The 18,314-nt window shown below is 43.8% G+C and overlaps 1 protein-coding gene across 1 annotated transcript in view; it reads right to left on the bottom strand.

The window, feature by feature from the left end:
* Cacna2d3 (calcium voltage-gated channel auxiliary subunit alpha2delta 3) overlaps positions 1-18,314 on the bottom strand; it is an 870,922-nt gene that overhangs the window by 473,859 nt on the left and 378,749 nt on the right. Inside the window, exons 6-8 of the mRNA XM_076868261.1 lie at positions 14,112-14,243; positions 9,019-9,079; positions 8,781-8,931 (exon numbers count right to left, since the gene is read on the bottom strand). Coding sequence (XP_076724376.1) covers positions 8,781-8,931; positions 9,019-9,079; positions 14,112-14,243 — 344 coding nt within the window. The remainder of the gene's footprint in view (positions 1-8,780; positions 8,932-9,018; positions 9,080-14,111; positions 14,244-18,314) is intronic.

Genomic DNA, 18,314 nt, shown 5'->3' with positions numbered 1-18,314 from the left:
GAAGGTGTCAAGTCATTTTCTGGTTAGCCCCTTAGGGCCCCTGCAGGGATCCATGGAGACATCAGATCTGAAAGGACTTTGCTAATGCAGATGTCTGTATATATGGGGGAATCACAGAAGGGGGTTAGAAGCAAAGAGGACTGAGAGGTTCTTGCCCTCATCAGGGAAGTACATGTGAGGTAATCAAAACCAGGCTTGCTGTCACTGAGCACACCATGGCCACAGGAGAGGAATCTGCTCTTCTGAACCCCAGCCAGCTTGTTAGTGGCACCATCGAAGCTTGCAGTTTCACTAATTTCCCTGGACTGCATGGGGAGAAAGCTATGCCGAGCAATCTGGTCTGTTTCAGCAAAGGGAGCAGGGCTCCGCCACGGGTAGAAGAGAGCCCTGAGCACCAGGCAGCTGCATCTCAGAGGCCGGCTGAGCATGCACATCACACTGCCCCTCCCTAAGGGACACCAAGAATGCCCTGCAGGTGAAGCTGCTTCCAGATCCCTAGCCACTCACCATTTGGAAACCTTTGAGCTTGTCCATTTTGATGAATGTTGCCCCAGATTTCTATTTGGTGAAATACTGATACAATGGCTATCTCAATATACAACTAAAGAGGGCTCACCTCTAGCCCGAAGACACATAGGCCTTCTAAACAAGACTCTTTCATTCCTACTTAAGTAATCTGATATGAGTAGTCTCAGGAAGAAGAAGCCTCAGTGGACGTCCCCACTGGCTAGATGCACTTTCTTCTGTGATTTTCTTTTACTTCCCTCCCACTGAGCCTAAAGAAGCACTCAACCTTCTCCTCCCACCCCCACCAAGGTAGTTAGTTAGTCCTTCCTGCATATTTCTGGGAAATAGGGAAAGTCTTTTGGCAGGCAAGACAGGAGAGGGTCCAGACAGCCCTGGAGAAGGTCCAGCCCAACGCACCAGCCACGTGCTGAGGGTATAAACAAAGAGCTTCCACCACTTACAGAGCTTGGGAACTGCCACCTGACACACAAGGCCTGGGCCCAGGGTCAGCTTTCTTCCCCCAAGCCCCGGTTGGATTTCCTCTTCTGACTCACACAAGGGTAGCACAGTTGAGCTAAAGCAACTGAGGCAGACAGGCCCGGTTCCAGCCCTGGTGTTGCCTGCCACCCACTGGCTGGGCGACCAGGGTCAAAGCATCTCAGCTCTTTGCACGTCAATGTTTTTGTGCTGGGGAAACATGGATTCTCATTGTTCCTGCGTCAAGTGAAGATGAGATGAGATCATTTGATAGTCGGCATAGGACCCACCTGTAGGGAAGAGAAAGAAGGCCACCAACTGTGCACACAGGGTGCTCAGAAAAAGAGACTAGGTGGATATGTGAGCCGTGTGTGTAAAGAGAGAAAGGCTGATAGATGACACCCTCCAATGCTAAGGAAGAAGCAGGAGGGGTGGATAGTGGTAAAGTGACCCACTTTGGGGAACATGGGGTCACATGCCTCCTCTGGAGGAAGAGACAAGGTGCTGCTCTGTTGGGCACAAGTGACAGTCTAAATGCCTGAGGCAGGAACCCAGGGTGCCTGGGGCACAGGGTCCTTCCCAGGGATCAGGTCTCTAGCAGAGGGTTTGCTTCCAAACCCCCCTCCCAGGAAGGAATCTGCCTTTATCTATTCACTGAATATTAACGAATCACCTACTATGTACCAGGGAAGAAAAACACTGGCTAACTTTGCTCATGATCCTCATCATGGAGTGATTATAAACCAATTTTTTTTTCTAACTTTCATTAACAAATCAATATGCTCATTGCATCTGAAGGTAATATCTGTTTTTTTTTCTTTTCATGATTTAAAAAAAGGGCTTATCTGGGATATCTACTGAGGAGTAAAACCAGGCTTGATTCAAACCCATGGTGCTCCTGGGTTTTAGACTACATTCCACGACCCTCTTCTTTAGGGAACTCTCACTCTCCTCCCATCAACTATCAAACTCTGTGATCACAAGGAACCCATCTCCAGATTCCTTTTCCCCACTCCTGCCCACGACTTCAAACAGTCCCTGCATCTCCTCTTTTATGAACACAGCAAAATCCTCAGTGAGGAGGTCAAGGATGATTTAAAAGAACAACGGCAAGTTCTAACTTTCATTCAATGACTAGCCTGACTATCCTGGAGCCCAAAGACAGGACAGTGAAGGACAGGGACGGGATGTTGGATTTGGGATGCTACTGAGGAATCTGAGCCCTGCATAATGACACATGCTGGACTTGATGGGTGAAAACAATTCAGCTTTCAGGCTGAACAGAAAATCATCAGTCCCCTAGAAAGACCCAGCTAGGAAGGGAGAGACCGCCAGGAGGGTCTTAACACATCACCCTGAAGCTGACGCCTCCACGTGCCTCCATGGACCCCAGATGGTGCCCCAGTTCCTCCTTGCGGTGGACCAGACTTGTCTGATAACCTGACTCTCAGTCCAGTCTCACTTTTTTTTTACCATTACCCCTAGGACCCCCTACCCCATCCACATTCACCTCTACCCCAATATGCTCCAGACACAAGGCACTTCTTCAAAAGGAAGTAGAGATGGGAGTTCCTACAACCTGCAAATGGCCTCTGGCTCCTCAATCCCTGACCCTTTCTGCTTCCCTTCCTGACCTAGGTCATTGAACAGGCCTAATACCTACTTAGTTTGAAGTGTGCACTTGGTCAACACTTCTTCCAAAAACCCACTGTTGAGTTCCCAGCTGGTTGCATGCTCTGTCTCTCTGTCCCCTTCCACCCTCTCTCAGAGACTGCACTGGCCACACTGCATCTCCATGAGCACCTGCTTCCTGGCCTGGCTGCAACAGCACCTGATACCCCCACCCACCCACCCACAAAACCCCCAAGGGCCATGAGAGTCAACCCAGCTTCACCATTTACAAGGGCAGCCCCAGAATACTTCACACAGACTACTCAACAGCATTTGTTGAATGAATCAATTAGACTAAAGAAACAAAAGGGCGGCTCAGGAGGCCAAGGCAGGAGGATCGCAAGTTCAAAGCCAGCCTCAGCAAAAGTGAGGCACTAAGCAATTCCATGAGACCCTGTCTCTAAATAAAATACAAAATAGGGCTGGAGATGCAGCTCAGTGGTCAAGTGCCCCTGCGTTCAATCCCCAGTACCAAAAAAAGAAAAAAAAAAAAAAAAAAGAAATGACAGGGGACAATTGTAGAAAAGATCACTAATGGGAAAGACTAGGAACAAAGCCAGGAAAAAAATAAAAGTTGGCACAGAGACAAAAAATAATATGAGAATCTCTACCCCTTTCAAAAAACAGATAAATAAACAAGAAGAAAGTAGGTACGTTATAGAGAATCCAAAGTTCCACAAAAACCCCATGTTCTTAAAATGTTGGCATGCTCGTGTAATGTAAGAAACTGATGCAAAATGGCTGGGACTCCATTAAATATTTTTATGGTTTTACTGGTGCACTTTTGATTAAATAACCTTTAGAAGGAAAATGTGTAGGGATTATGTAATGAAGCAGATGAGCCCACACCATGCTCACCAACACAAGGCATGCTGGGGATCTTTTTGCATTACAAAAGCTTCTTATGTAATTTGAAACATGACTGGACGTAATTAGTAGAACAAATGAGCACTGAAAGAAAATACCATCCGCATACTTTCAATACGGAATCGATTACTTTAAAAGGCAAATCCACAGCAGGCGAAGCACTGGAGAAACAGTTCTAAAGAAAATTCTGCAAATTAAAACCAGGGCACCAGAAAGTTCCGGGATGAACTAACAAATCATGCTCTTCTCTCTTCCACTCTGCACAGGCGCGGGCTGCAGGAGGCATTTCAATTGATTTCACGATATCAGCCCAGTTAATACTGTGTTCATTTAATGCACGGCTTAGGCTTCTATGAAATCATTTTCCAAGTGTCAGTATCAGAATTAGCACCCTCATTTTTATGATAATATTGTTCATTTAATGCATGGCTTGGAGTTGGACTTCAAAGTGAATCAGAAAAATATGCCTTTTCTCTTGTCAGAGACATCTCTTTTCATGCACCAGTGGTTTGACCTGAAATCTTAACTTCGGACAAAATCGCTCTCACATTTCACCTATTCTTTTGCAAGTTCAATATGCAGTCAGTTCAATAGCTTTAGATGGATTTTTGTAATACCCTGCCCATCAAAACTAAAACAATTTTTAATATTATCCTTTTTATGTTTATTCTCTGGAAAGATCTGGATCAGAAGATTTTCGGCGTAATATATAAGAGGGGCTTCACGATGAACTTAACAAAATGCAAAACTGAAAGTCTTTCCCTGCCATTTAAATCTCCCTCTGGCCTCCTGCCTTATGACAATGAATATCAAATGACAATGACAAATTTGATTTGTACAAACAAAAATCTACAGTGCACGGGGGCTTTTGACACTGAAACCTGATTGCTGTCTTTACTTTTATCCTAAAACACTGAAATGTCTCCTCAAACATCTACCAGCAAGCAAGGGAAGATTGAAGGGATAATGAAAAGCGAAGTGATGATGTCCCCTCCTGTGAATGGAACCTAGCCCACAAGAACAATGCACTCAAAGAGATTTGCAGGGCATTTGGGATGAAACTGCAAATGTTCCATCCTTGAGCGCCTGCAAGAACCTGCAGTGGGGTCAAGCTTTGGACAGGAAGTGGGTGACCATGTTAAGCAGATGGAATCATGATCCTCCTGTCTCAGCCTCCCCAGCTACTGGGATTACATACCATTCTATGAGAGTGGTTATGCACGGTAGAAACAGGAGGAAGTAGGGGAGGAAAATAATAGAAGGAAAAAGGGGTGAGAGGCACTGAGGGTTGGGGGAGATAATAGGAGGGAATATAAATGAAAACTTGCTAAGTAGGAATCTACTCTTATTTAGGACCCTCTAACTGCTGGAAAGTGTGTAGGCATTACACCCTGCTGATGAACATTCTGGTAAACTTCAGGGCATACCCTTTGATGCAGCAATGTCACTTCTAGAGTTTATTCCATAGAAGAACCCTCAAAAATATATGCATTCCAGGGGGTCGGGTGTGGTGGTGCAGGCTTATAATCCCAGTTGCTCAGGAGGCTGAGGCAGGAGGATCTGAAGTTCAAAGCCAGCCTCAGCAACTGAGTGAAGTGTTAAACAACTCAGTGAGACCCTGTATCTAAATAAAATATCAAACAGGGCTGGGGATGTGGCCCAGTGATGGAGTGCTCCTGAGTTCAATCCCTGGTACCAAAAAGAAAAAAAAAAGTACACACACACACACACACACACACACACACATTCCATTCAGTGCATTCAAATAATGAAAAATCTGTGTACTGCAGCTCCCTTGCTTAGAAAATAGATCCATTACAGCACAATGTTCAGCAAAGGCGGGCTGGTTCGTCATATGATGCCCTGTATATGTGATGAAATGCCTTGCTATTCAGACACATTTAATTGCTGTAAGAGTATAGAGGCAATTTGCAGCATATTCTCTAAAGTATAAATCAATTTTTGAAGAAAAATGTGGGTTTATATATAGAGAAAAATTGGGAAGAAGCTGTGCCAAATGGAAGGGAATTAAAAACATTTCTGACTTGTTTAAAATTTTTTACATATGGCGGGGCGCAATGGAGCCTGTAATCCCAACGGCTGGGGAGGCTGAGGCAGGAGGATCATGACTTCAAAGCCAGCCTTAGCAACTTAGCCAGGCCCTAAATAATTTAGTGAGGCCCTGTCCCTAAATAAAATAAAATTTAAAAAAATAAAAGGACCAGGGATGTGGCTCAGTGGTTAAGTGCCCCTTTTTTACATATGTTACCTACATCAAAAAGCAAACCATGTGAAAAGTTACTACAAATTAATGGTTCCTTTATGACCTTGGCCTTCTAATCTAAATTCACTAAGATTATCAGGTCCTTTTCCTTTCACATTAGAGGACAATGTTTATGATTCTACTAGTGATGCTTCAAATAAAAGAGTTCAGAGTGTCTTTTGGTTGTCACAATAATTATGCGAACAGTCTTAAATTGATTACTTATGTTGAAAACCAACAGATGCACTGTGAAGGTTAATGGGACCTCCAAAGAGTTTCTTTCTTTAAAGGGCAATTCGGGGTAGAGTAAAAAAATAAAATAGAAAATTTCTTAAGTGTTAGCAAATGACTGGCATGTCTACTTTTAATTATCTTAATCACCCTCTCTTCATTATTGAGTTGACACTGTTTGTATATCTTAATGAACTTACATAGATTATTTCAATCGATTGGTTTTGTTAACGGAACAATAAATCTTGACTGATAAAGGGTGCCCAATGTAATTAGTTAACTCTTCTTATTACATGAATTTCTGATATTTCTGTAATGAGTAATTAAAGATTAATAAGAAAGATAGTTTCAAATTAGCTGCTTCTTATCAGTAAATGCTTCAGGATGTGTGGGAATCAGACCACATTTGCATATTCGCCAGGCTGGCAAATAAAGTCACTTTTCCTGATTAGAAAACCCAATATTCTCACTACCTGAAAATCTTCTTCCCAGAAACTATTTCCTGGGACATATCCCTTCCTAGTAAGATGCCCACAAGGACCAGCCACATCCTTTTACTTCTGCACATGAGGCAGTACCCCATAAAGCCACGGCTTAACTATGCTACTTTTTCTGGCTGTGTGACCTCGAGACAGTCATCTCTGCTTCTTCATGCCTCTGTGTCCATGCCATGCAGACATAGCTGGGTGAAGAGTCAATTAAAAAAAACTGCAGAGGACCCTTGGCAACAGGTTTTGCACAGTGGACACTCTGGGGAAGGCACCTACTGTTATTTAATCTACAGATATGGAAACTCCTAAAAACTGTTCACCAGGCACCTCCTACGTGCTAGAAGTACATCCACTAGTGAACAAGACTAACCTCTACACCCAAGGAATACAATATTCTTCTCTTTCTTTTCCATTTCCTCCCGAGGGTTTTTTAAAATCTGAAGCTGAACCAGTAGCAGTGGCGCACTCCTGTAGCCCCAGAGGCTGAGGCAGGAGGATCGCAAGTTCAAAGCCAGCCTCAGCAACTTAGGGAGACCCTATCTCCAAAGAAACCATTAAAAGGTCTGGGGATGTGGTTCAGTGGTTGAGCACCCCTGGGTTCAATCCCCAGTACCTAAAAAAAAAATAAAATAAACCTGAAGCTGTAAATCCTGCTGCCCTATGGCTGTGCCCTTTTGTTCTGAGAGTCTTATTAGAAGAGAAATGTAGGCAACCCCTCTACAACTTTAATGTCACTTCAATACCTGAGCCCTCTACCTAGAGAATACAGATGGGTGCCATGCCCATGCAGGAAGCTGTCCTGACATTGGTTCCATGATGACACACTCTGCTCAAGGATCTACCGTACAGACTATGGGAGCAATGTTCCCAGAACACCCCATCCATCCTATCCTACGGTTGGCAGAGAGTCCTGTGCAACAGTCTGATACAGGCTCACAGGCTAAGGCAATCCCAACAGCACCCCGCCCCCGGCAATGTGAGTATACTCACTTCACAGGGGAGGAGCGCATGCTCAGACTAAAGCTGTATGTCCAGAAACACACAGCTGTATACAGCAGATCTGCATTCCAAACTCAGCTTTGACTCCAAAGCAAAGCTCTGTACCCCTCACCATGATGCCTCCATTACCTCCTGCCGCCACTCCATGTCCCAAACAGGCCATGACAAAGCACAAGTACCAGCCACACACGAACACCCAGTTAGGTACAGAAGGAAAAGAATAAAGCTCTCTGGATAGAGAGAGGGAGGGACATAAGGGACATGACAAGAATGGCACCAAATAATGGGCGAGAAGAAGAAAACAGAGCTGTGAATATCAATCTAGGTAAGAGCTCCTTCCCAGGCTGGTGTTACCGCCCGGCCTTGGTTTGCTTCCTGCATCTTTGATTTCCCAGCACTGGGACCACAGACAAGGTACCAACCCAGCTTCATCAGCATCTCTATTTGAGAATGTGCCAAACGCAGCCCCTCCCTCCCAGCATTGGGGAGGGGAGCGAAGACAATGCAACTATAAGAGGAAGGCACAAGCAGGCACTTCATAAATGCCACCTTTGTTTCACAAGCTGAGATAAAGTGCTGCGAGCTGGAAACTGCTCTCCACATTCTAGTCAATTCTTCCTCGCTTTTATTACTCTCATTGTCATCAGGCTAATCCGGCTTAAAGCTCATTTCCATGAAAGAAATTCTAGCAGTGCAAGAAAGATCTTGCTAGGTCCCTTCCCCAAGGTTCTGGAAAGGCTGGCTCCTCAGGAGCACCCGATCTGAGATGAATATTGGGCTGGAACAGGGGACGTGCTCAACTTCATTCCCTGTCTCTGAAAGCCACTCTGTCCATGATTCAGCCAGCGCACAGGGGACTAACCAGCCCTCATTTTCTAATCTCTGAGGCACTGTATATACAACAGGGATAATGAGGTCACTTTCTTGCTGCTAAAAGAGCTGGTGAGGACTGGGGATATAGCTCAGTTGGTACAGTGCTTGCCTCGCATGAACAAGGTCCTGGGTTCAATGTCCAGCAACACACACACACACACCAAAGCAGGTGAACCCCAACTGCAAAGAAAATATAAAACATCTGGGTGCAGTGGTACATGCCTAAAATCCCAGGGACATGGGAGGCTGAGGCAGGAGGATCACTGGTTCAAAGCCAGCCTCAGCAACTTAGTGAGACCCGTCTCTAAATAAAATATACAAAAAGGTGTGGGATGTGGCTCAGTTGTTAAGTGTCCCTGGATTCAATCCACATACCAAAAAGATAAAAAATAAAAACTCACAGCAATGATGTTGAAGAAGTCATCATCCCCCAGGGTATCCAAGATGGATGAAACCGTTTGCTTCGCGATTGTGAGACGGAGTCCTTTCATGCTGCCACTGACATCAACCAAGATGACCACGTCTTTTGGAGAAGTTGCCGCCTGTATGTACCTAGGGCAGGGAAAAATTAAGGACCAATAAATCCTGACTTCTCTACAAGTGTTCCTCTAAAACAATAAGAGATTGACCGTTGCCTACCATTTCCGGTTCCTGCAGTCAAAGGCAATGACGCCATTCTCATCTGGTTCCCATTTAATCCCTAGAAGAAAAACGGGGTCATCAGAAACTTCAGATTTATTCTTTGTATTTCGAGGCTGCTCTGACTTTACTGTGTGAATGGACAGGGTGAAAAAAATCACAAGCAAAGACCAACACTGGGGTTCATCCTATGCCACACAATCAACTTTGGGAGAGCACCCCACCCTTTGCCTGAGACCTTATAGAGACACAATCCAAGTTCAGTTGCTACAGAAACCTGCTGGAGAGTGGAGACATCTTTACTGCCATGCTGACCATCAAGAGAGGCTGTGACTCCAGATGTGACCTTGATAATGGTACTCAAGGTCATTTGTCACTGTCTAGCAAGTTGTTGGAGCTGGTGGCATCATTCATAGATCCCTAGGCAAATCTAGTCCCCATCCCCGGACACAGGTGAGGTAATGTCTATAGCATGGGGGTAGAAATCATACGATACAATGTTTCCATCTTAGAATATACACAGGTCTGTTCCCCTCCTTATTCCTGTTTTTAAAATCAAGAATGTTGGCCTGACTTTCCACACTGAAATGAAATAAAATGGCTCTAATTATGCCACATCATAGAGTTTGAATTTCAGGTCCTGCAGCCTAAGGAATTTTCTCCATGAGTAAAACCAGATCCAACATCCTTAGTCTTGTGGTTTGCAACTAGCTCAGGATGTATCCAAGGGTGACAGCATTCTTTATTTGCAACTTATTTTTTTTTTTTTCAAAATAGAAGTTTATTTAAAAAGAAGGCATTTGCTTCAGCGAACACTCTGCCGGACAGTGGGCACACAGAAGTAACAGAGAAAGATGGACCTGGCTCCTGCCTGCCTTCGGGGAGCCTCACATCTAGCAGGAAACAGACACAGGCACTGGAGGGGTCATGAACAAGAAGTGCTGGATGCTATGTTAGTGTTTAAAAGGTGAGTCTAATTCCTGATGGGAGGAGGCATCCTGGAGCCATGACAGAATGATAGTGAGCTACTTTGCTGCCACAATAACAGACGATGGGCTGGGTGGTGTGCACCTCTTGTTTTTTGTTTGCTTTGTTTTTGTTTTGTTTTTGGTACCAGAAAATGAACCCAGGGATGCTTAACCACTGAGCCACACCCCCAGCCCTTTTTAAAAATAGCCAGAGACAGGGTCTCGATAAGTTTGTAGGGCCTTGCTAAGTTGCTGAGGCTGGCTTTGAACTTGGGATCATCCTGCTTCAGCTTCCCAAGCCACTAGGAATATAGGCAAATGCCACGGCACTTGTTGGGTGTACACTTCTTAACAGAAAAGTATTTCTCTCAGTTCTGGAGGTGAAATATCCCAAATCAGGTTGTCCATGGGGTTATGCCTCCATTAAAGGCTCTAAGGAAAACTCTTTCCTTGCCTCTTTCCTAGCTTCCTGTGGGATCCCAACAATTGTCAGTGCCCTTGACTTGAGATGGAGTCTGCCTCCATCTTCACATGGTCATCTTCCCTCTGAGTTGAGGTATCCTCTCCTCAACTTACAAAGACACCAATGATATTGGATTCAGGACCAACCTAATCAAATGTTGATCTTATCTTGATTTAACTAATTTCCATTGCTAAGACTCCATTTCCAAGAAAGGTCACCTTTGGAGGCTCCAGGTTGACCTGAATGAGGAGGGACACTATTCAACCACCACGTACAGGTAGGACCTCTTAAGCAAGAATGGGGGATGTTCCATAGAGAGGAACATCCCAGGAGGGAAGCACAGATGTGTGTAGGTCCTGAGGCTGAGAAGAACATGCAATGTTCAAGGAACAGAAGGAATACTGGCATGGCTGCGCTTAGAGAAAGCCCATGCCAGAGAAGAGATGTGCAGCAGAAAAAGCACAAGACCCAGGCCTCTTGCCATCAGGACACGAGGTATGCATGAAGTGTAAGTGAAGACAGTACCTCCAGGCAGTTCCAGGCACAGCTACCCTCACTGTAACAATTAACATCATGCCATGACCTCAAATCAGGGCTGGCTGAGTCCCATTGGGTCACCCTATCCAAACCTGACGTTTGAGCTGAAATCTTCCAGTTTTCCTAATGTGTTCAGATAGGACAAGACCTGGTCACCTCACTCCAATGCCATCATTCTCTTCCTGACATCAGCACTTCCATGAGGTGTGTTCCATGAGAAGTTGTGCATGAGTTCAGTGGATAAAAGCAAAACTGGTTTCTGCTTCATGGGACAGTCATCTGAGGACCTTCCATCATCGCTCAAATGCATTCTGAATCTCCATGACAGGGACATCGGTGGCAGCATCAACAAAGAACATTTCCACCATCACATAAATTTCTTTGGGACAGCATAAATGAGTTATCATATGTCCATATGGACTTGTAGAAGCCTACATGTGAATCCCTGCCCTCCGTCAAATTCTAAGCCAATCTTTCAATTCCAATGCCAGAATTCTTTTGCCTCCAACCCAGAAGCTGGGATTGGTGCTCCTCTCAGTACTCCTCTAGTACCTTTTATTTCTGCATCTTAGTATGAAACACACTGCACCATGATAATCTATTCATCTCTCTTATCTCCTGATGGTGGCCAATATGACCCCTTCTTTGACGATCCACTCTAGACAAGGCATCTAGAGTGGATGCCTTGTCATCCTGACAGGTCTCCATGGTTTTAGATGGCTCAAGCTATCCACTATCCAGTCCCATGGCTTCAGTGGTGGGCATGTCACCCTTACCAGGCAAATCCTTGGACTTTAGTCCAACCTATTGGGACATGTGCTCTGTCTTCTCCTGGGACACTCCTTGAGAAATCCTGCAAGTCTACAACCAGTGTTCCCTCCCCATCCCTAGTGAAATGCAGCAGTGCTCCAAAACAGCACTGAATTTCAAGTCCCATGAGCCAATACACATGTTTCTTGCTGGAACTAACTGGCACTGGGTTTCTTTCACTTGCAACCAGAATCCATTATAAGTCGTATTTATCTTTATTTGGCTTCCCAAGAACAGAGGCCTAGGAACTAGACCTGAGATTTATTCTGCTTAAAAACATGCGGATCTACCACCAATTCATACTATTATACTATTCTAAAAATGAAAAGAAGCATCCTGATTTAAAAAAAAAAAAAGAATTCTTGACAGGTGTGGTGGTGCCTGCCAGTAATCCCAGCTACTTGGGAGGCTGAAGCAGCAGGATGGCAAGTTCAAGGCCAGCCTCAGCAACTTGGCGAAGTCCTAATCAATTTAGTGAGACCCTGTCTCTAAATAAAAAGAGATATGGATGTATGGATGTGGGTCAGTGGTTAAGTGTCACAGGGCTTAATCTCTGGTTCCAAAACAAAAAAAGAAAGAAAAAAATGCAGGAAGGAAGGAAGAATTCATAGCAAAACATGTTCATGGTCACTCTTTCTAAGCATGTTATATTGAGGAGGTGTGCTCTGTGTTTAGAATGAAGCACAGAGTTGAGTAACCACCTGACGTTTATCACGACAACAGAATACCTTTGTAAGACTGTGCCCCATGCTGACTAATACAGTAAAGATGCAAAGTCAAAATCTTGCCAAAAAGTTCATAAACAAAAAAACTACAAGCATTTTTGACTCAACTGCTCTGATAACATCCTTATACATAAATTAATCTCTCCCATAACATAAACCAAGGTACATAAACAAAGGAATCATTTTGTTTTCCAATGTCTTCCAAAGTCTTCTTCTTTAAAGACTTTTTGCTGGTGGAGGGAACAGATGATTTGTAGTTGCTACGATCTGTTTCCCCCTTAGCCAAATGCCACAGGGTCAGATGGCTATGTGTCCATTGGCTTGCTGGGCAGGCCAGCCTCCCCTCCATGCACCAGTCTCACAAGATTTGCATCAAATTTGCTCTCTGTTGAGTGCATCGAGGCAGATTGCAATTTGCCAACACTGAAACTTTAATAGTCCACTGTTTATTATAATGTTATCTTTAATAGGATGCTTATTGCTTAAATTTCCACACGTTCCAGGAGGAAGTGTGTATTCCCTGCTGAACACAGCTCTCAGGAAATGTCGACTAATCTGGCAAAGCAGACACCCCGGCAGGCAAGTCTTGGGGCACAGATGCTGTGTGCAGGGCTAACAGCTCCTGGCGGCGAAAGCTGATCATCTCTGTGCCACAGAGTGGGAAGCCATCAGGTGCCTAGTCTTACTTAATGAAAACATAAAAGACTCCACTTAATTGCTCCAAGATTATGCAGGGTGTTTTTTTTTTTTTCTATTTCTTTCTTTTTCTTTCCTTCTTTTAGGTTGAGCTTGTTAATTTCTACAGCTGTGATGTTGGCACAATTGCAGCCCCGAGTCCTGCTTTCACAACTTGTAAGCAAAATTAAAACTTTCCGTTTTAATTAAAATTCAAACCAAGCCAGAATTAAAAATCCTATTGCAAAGCAGAAGCCTGGGAGAACCCCCGGAAGGAACACCTGTTACACAGGCGTGAGGGACAAATGCTCACACACGCACTGCTCGGGGGTGTCATTGGGGGGCCTTCCGGGAGGGGTTGCAGCCATCTGTGGTGCTTTGACCATTTCAACCTCTTCTTCCAAGGGAACCAGCTCTGGGGTGGGGAAAGCCAAATTCAAGTTCAATCTCTGACACCTTTTACTCAGAATTCGATTCTGCCCAGGAATGACTTGCTCTTTCCCTTAATAACAATTATCATCATAATGGCCCCAAACACTTACTCAGGATGATTAAACATGGTACATTTCACCCCCCATCTCTGTGACCTGAAGTTGTGTCTGTTTTGTTTTGTTGCCACACTAGGGATGAAACCCAAGGCTGCATGCCTACCAGGCCAGGGCTGGACCACTGAGTCACACCTCCCAGCCTGGGTGGCAATTCTATGAATTACTCTGTTCAGAAAGATGCTAAAGCCACCTACACCCACTGATGTCACCTTATCATTCCTATCCCAAACCCTGACAACAGAACTTAACTCTTTCATTTTCTTTAAGGGGAGGGAGAGAAATTTTAACCCAGATTGGGGAAGAAAAAAAAAAAAGTATTACAGGATCATTCATCAGAAATCATAATTATCAACACAGCAATACTCACCAGGATACTGTCTAAAGAAGCCCTTTGCACTTCCAAAGTACTGCCATATGAGAGATGGGTCACGGTCAAAGTTATCGACAAACACTTTGTTTAGGGACTCCGACCAGTAAACCCCATTGACAATGGCAGGATCTGAAAAGAAAACAGAGAGGATTGTTAGCAACCACAGTGAGGGAGAAGCCCTGGCATCCCAGGTCCTGTGGCAGCGGCTCACAGGCCCACCTTGCAGGTGGCTGCAAAGAAAGTCCAGTCTCCTGAGAGACTTATGTCCTGGGAATCCCGGACTATCAGGTTTCTCCTCCTGAGTGAGCTGTGAGCTCTACTCTTAGCTGCTTGCTGGAAATGTATGTCCCTTTATTTCTAACTTCCAATTTCATATAAACCATTGCTCTTAAAAATACAAAAAGAAACTTTCTTAGCAATCTTTCTTGCTTTTCACCCAGAACTTTTAGCATTAAAAACAGGAAAAATGTGTTTTCTCTCACGGTAACAACCTCAGCCAACACAGCCCTGTCTTCATTCTCTCCGCCTCTAATGTGGAAGTTTGCTCTATATAAATAAGTGAATTGGGATGATGTAACTGAACCTCTCCACTCTTATTCAGAGGAGAGTACGCTCCACCCAGGCAGAGACCACCTCTAACGATCATCTTCTGTACTTTTGGACCAGCACATGGCAGAAATCCCAAAATTTGTATGGCTGGATGGAGGGCAGGATGGAGGGATGCACAAAGAAAAGTCAGGTCTCCAGAAACCAGACAATCATTTTCTCTTCTGCATTCTGATCCCATTAGCAAATCTCTTTTCCTCACCCTTGGCAGCTCAGAGATAACATTTTACCTTTTGTTCATGGATTTTAAAAAATAATAAAGACCAAAAGAGAGGGAGAGAATCAATATTTCTGGCATACTAGGCAGAAGCAAGGTGATTGCTGAGGATGCTCCATGACCGTCTACCTTTTATTGGTTTATTTTTACCTCTGAAGACCCTGCTTCAAACTGATGCCACATTTAGCCACGTTCTGTTCTACGAGGGCAGAAAAGTGTCAAGTCCCAAGATGACAGGGGTGAAAAAGACAGCAGGATGAGCATATTAATCATCTGGAAGAGAAGGCAGAGACCCTCATTGAGCCCTCCTGCAGTGGGGGCACCCTACTCACTTCTTTTCCTGTCACTTATAACAGAACACCTGTCCTCAGAGCACCCAACCAGAGAGCGAGAGGCAAAGTCTCTGATGGTACTTCGCTTATGTGCAAAAGAAGGATAAAAAGACCCGCTCTACAGATCTATGTGGAAAGTTCAACAAATTCAATAGGAAAGAGTTACCAGCAAAAGGCATCCACAGAGCCAGTGAAGGAGGTATTCCGTTGGCCAGGTGTTCAGACCCCTCAGTACTACATACACAGGGAGCACGAGGACAGATTCCGTCACTCCAACCCTCAAGTTGCATTGTCAATCAAAAGAGAAAAAACAACACTAGAAATGCCCATAAAAGCAGGTGTGCAGACAAGAAAACTATTGGTCCCTCCATGCCTCGATACACACTTGTCCTCCCCTCCGACATACGGCCGCCCTCCTGATGTCACCTCCTGATGTCCACCAAATGGCACCTGACCCAACTACTGGACATGGGTCTTGTCTGACATCCTGCCTTATTTTATTTTTTTAGATTACTTAGGCCACCAGGATTCTGACTTCCATCTCAAGGGTAAATGCTCTAACTCTTGACAACTATAATCAACCACATCATAGCCCGGGAGAGTGAAAATGACCAATTCAACCTTGTACCGCAGAGTAATTTTGAGAAAGACCTTATCCTCCCAATCCTGGAAAATGGAACCCTTGATTGTTCTTGTCCAAGTTTGACAGTAATTATTGTGACTCACTCCTACCTGCAAAGCCACTTAAATAAATCCACAAAGATGCAAATACAATAATAACGATGAAAAATCCATGGTTCTTGGCCTCCTGTGAGGCCTTATTATGTCGGCCTCATATAAAAACCTTCCAGGATGAGAGGCGAAAATTCCATTTTACTAGCTCACTGCCTTAACATGCTAAAGAATCCAGGGGTTTTCAATTAAACTATTCTTTTTTATTCAGTGTGGTTACTGGGATTGGTCCAGTTAGACAATTCTGATTCCTTTGGGAGCAAAAAAAAAAAAAATAATAATAATAAAGCTGCCCATCCTTCTAGGGGATCCTAAAATCCAAAGATTTAACCTGTGGAACTGTGCGCTCCTTCAGAAACACAAAAGGAACCGTGTGGTCTGAGGACATTTTCACCCACTTTAACTGGACTCCAAATCTGAAATTAAGCTTCTTCAAGAAAAGGAGGTTTTCAGTTTTCCAAGGTCATGGTGAACAGAGAGAAGCTAATCACTAAAAGATACAATCTACTTAGCATGGGGGCTGTGTTCCACACACCCATTGGATCAAATATTTGAAATAACACTTCCCCTGACTTGTAAAATAATCACAGCGTATTGATTTCACAAGCTTGCTTAGCAAGCACATTTAATGAAAGGGAAAAATCTTGAATGGCAGCCTATTGTTATTGTCATTTAAGAGAAAAAGATAGGAAAATTACATGGGCATTCATCTAAGTAAAAAAAAGGTATTAAGTTAAAAATAGTTTCCCAACATTATCGACAGACGCTAGAAGTCAAATATGCAAAAGGTGAATCGACACTTCCTATCTCCCTACTCACCCAGGACTCAAGCCCCTTCCACCATCCAAATAGGAGGAGGCAACACCATGCTGAGGCTGAACCATCACAACAGCTGGCTGCTTCCTCTACAGTAGTGATCTTGCACAATCACCTGAAAAAATGACAGCATCTTGCCAAGCAGCAAGTCTAGCCTTTTCTTGTTTGTGCTTTCTTTCAAAAATAGTTCCAAAGCTCCCTTTGACTGAAAATTGACACAACCACTCCAAAAAGTAGTATGGCAATTTCTCAGAAAACTTAAAATGGAACCACCATTTAACCCAATTATCCCTCTCCTTGGTATATAACCAATGGAATTCAAAGCAGCATATTAAAATGACTCAGCTACATCATTATTTATAGCAGCTCAAATCACAATAGCTAAGCTATGAAACCAACCTAGGTGCCCTTAGACAGATGAATGGATAAAGAAAATGTTGTATATATACACAATGGAATATTACTCAGTCATATAGAAGAATGAAATAATGGCATTTGCATGTAAATGGATGGAACTGGAGACTATCATGCTAAGTGAAATAAGCCAATCCCCCAAAACCAAAGGCTGAATGTTCTCTCTGATATGCAGAGGCTAATACTCAATAGGAGGTGGGGGAGGGAAGAACAGAAGTTCATTGGACTACACAAAGTGAAATGAAGAGAAGGGATGGGGAATGGGAATAGGAAAGACGGTAGGATGAATCGGGCATAACTTTCCTGTGTGCATATATGAATACACCACCAGTAAAATTTCACATCACGTCTAACCACAGAATGGGTTATAATATAATGGGTTATTCTAATTAGAATAAGTCATACTCCATGTATGTATAATATGTCAAAATACACTCTACTGTTATGTATATCTAAAAAAGAACAAATAAAAATAAGAAAAAAAAAAGCTCCCTTTGTTTCATTTAGGCTAGTTTGGGCTTCCATCTCCACCTCTGATCTTTTTACAGTCTTTATATCTGCCTCCTGTGAGTGCTATGACAAATTACCACAAACTGGATGGTCTAAGCAACAGAAATTGATGCTCTCGAAGTTTTGGAAAATTCCATATTCAGGTGTCATCAGGGCTGACTCGTTCTGGAGACTCTGAGGGAAAGACCATTCCATGCCTCTCCCCTACCTTCTGGTGCTTTCTGGCAACCCTTGTCATTTCATGGCTTGGAGACTCATGACTTCAATCTCTGCCTCCATCTTCACATGACCTTCCTTTCTATGTTTCTCTGCACCAGATCTCCCTCTATTTTCTCTCCTAAGAACAACAGTAGTTGGATTTAGGGTCCATCCTAGATGCAAGATGACCTTGTCTAAGGTCCTTAAAGACCCTATTTCCAAATAAGGTCACATTTTCAGGTACTGAAGATTAGGGTTCCAACATATTTTCTTGGGGCCAGTCGTCAACCCAGTACACATACAGTCTTAATTATTCTGATATAGTATACTCATATTTCATGGTTTGTACATATTCTTTTGTTTTGTTTTGGTGAT

The sequence above is a fragment of the Callospermophilus lateralis genome, chromosome 1 (assembly GCF_048772815.1).
Source record: "Callospermophilus lateralis isolate mCalLat2 chromosome 1, mCalLat2.hap1, whole genome shotgun sequence".
Taxonomy (NCBI): domain Eukaryota; kingdom Metazoa; phylum Chordata; class Mammalia; order Rodentia; family Sciuridae; genus Callospermophilus; species Callospermophilus lateralis.
This window is presented reverse-complemented; position numbering and strand designations above follow the sequence as displayed.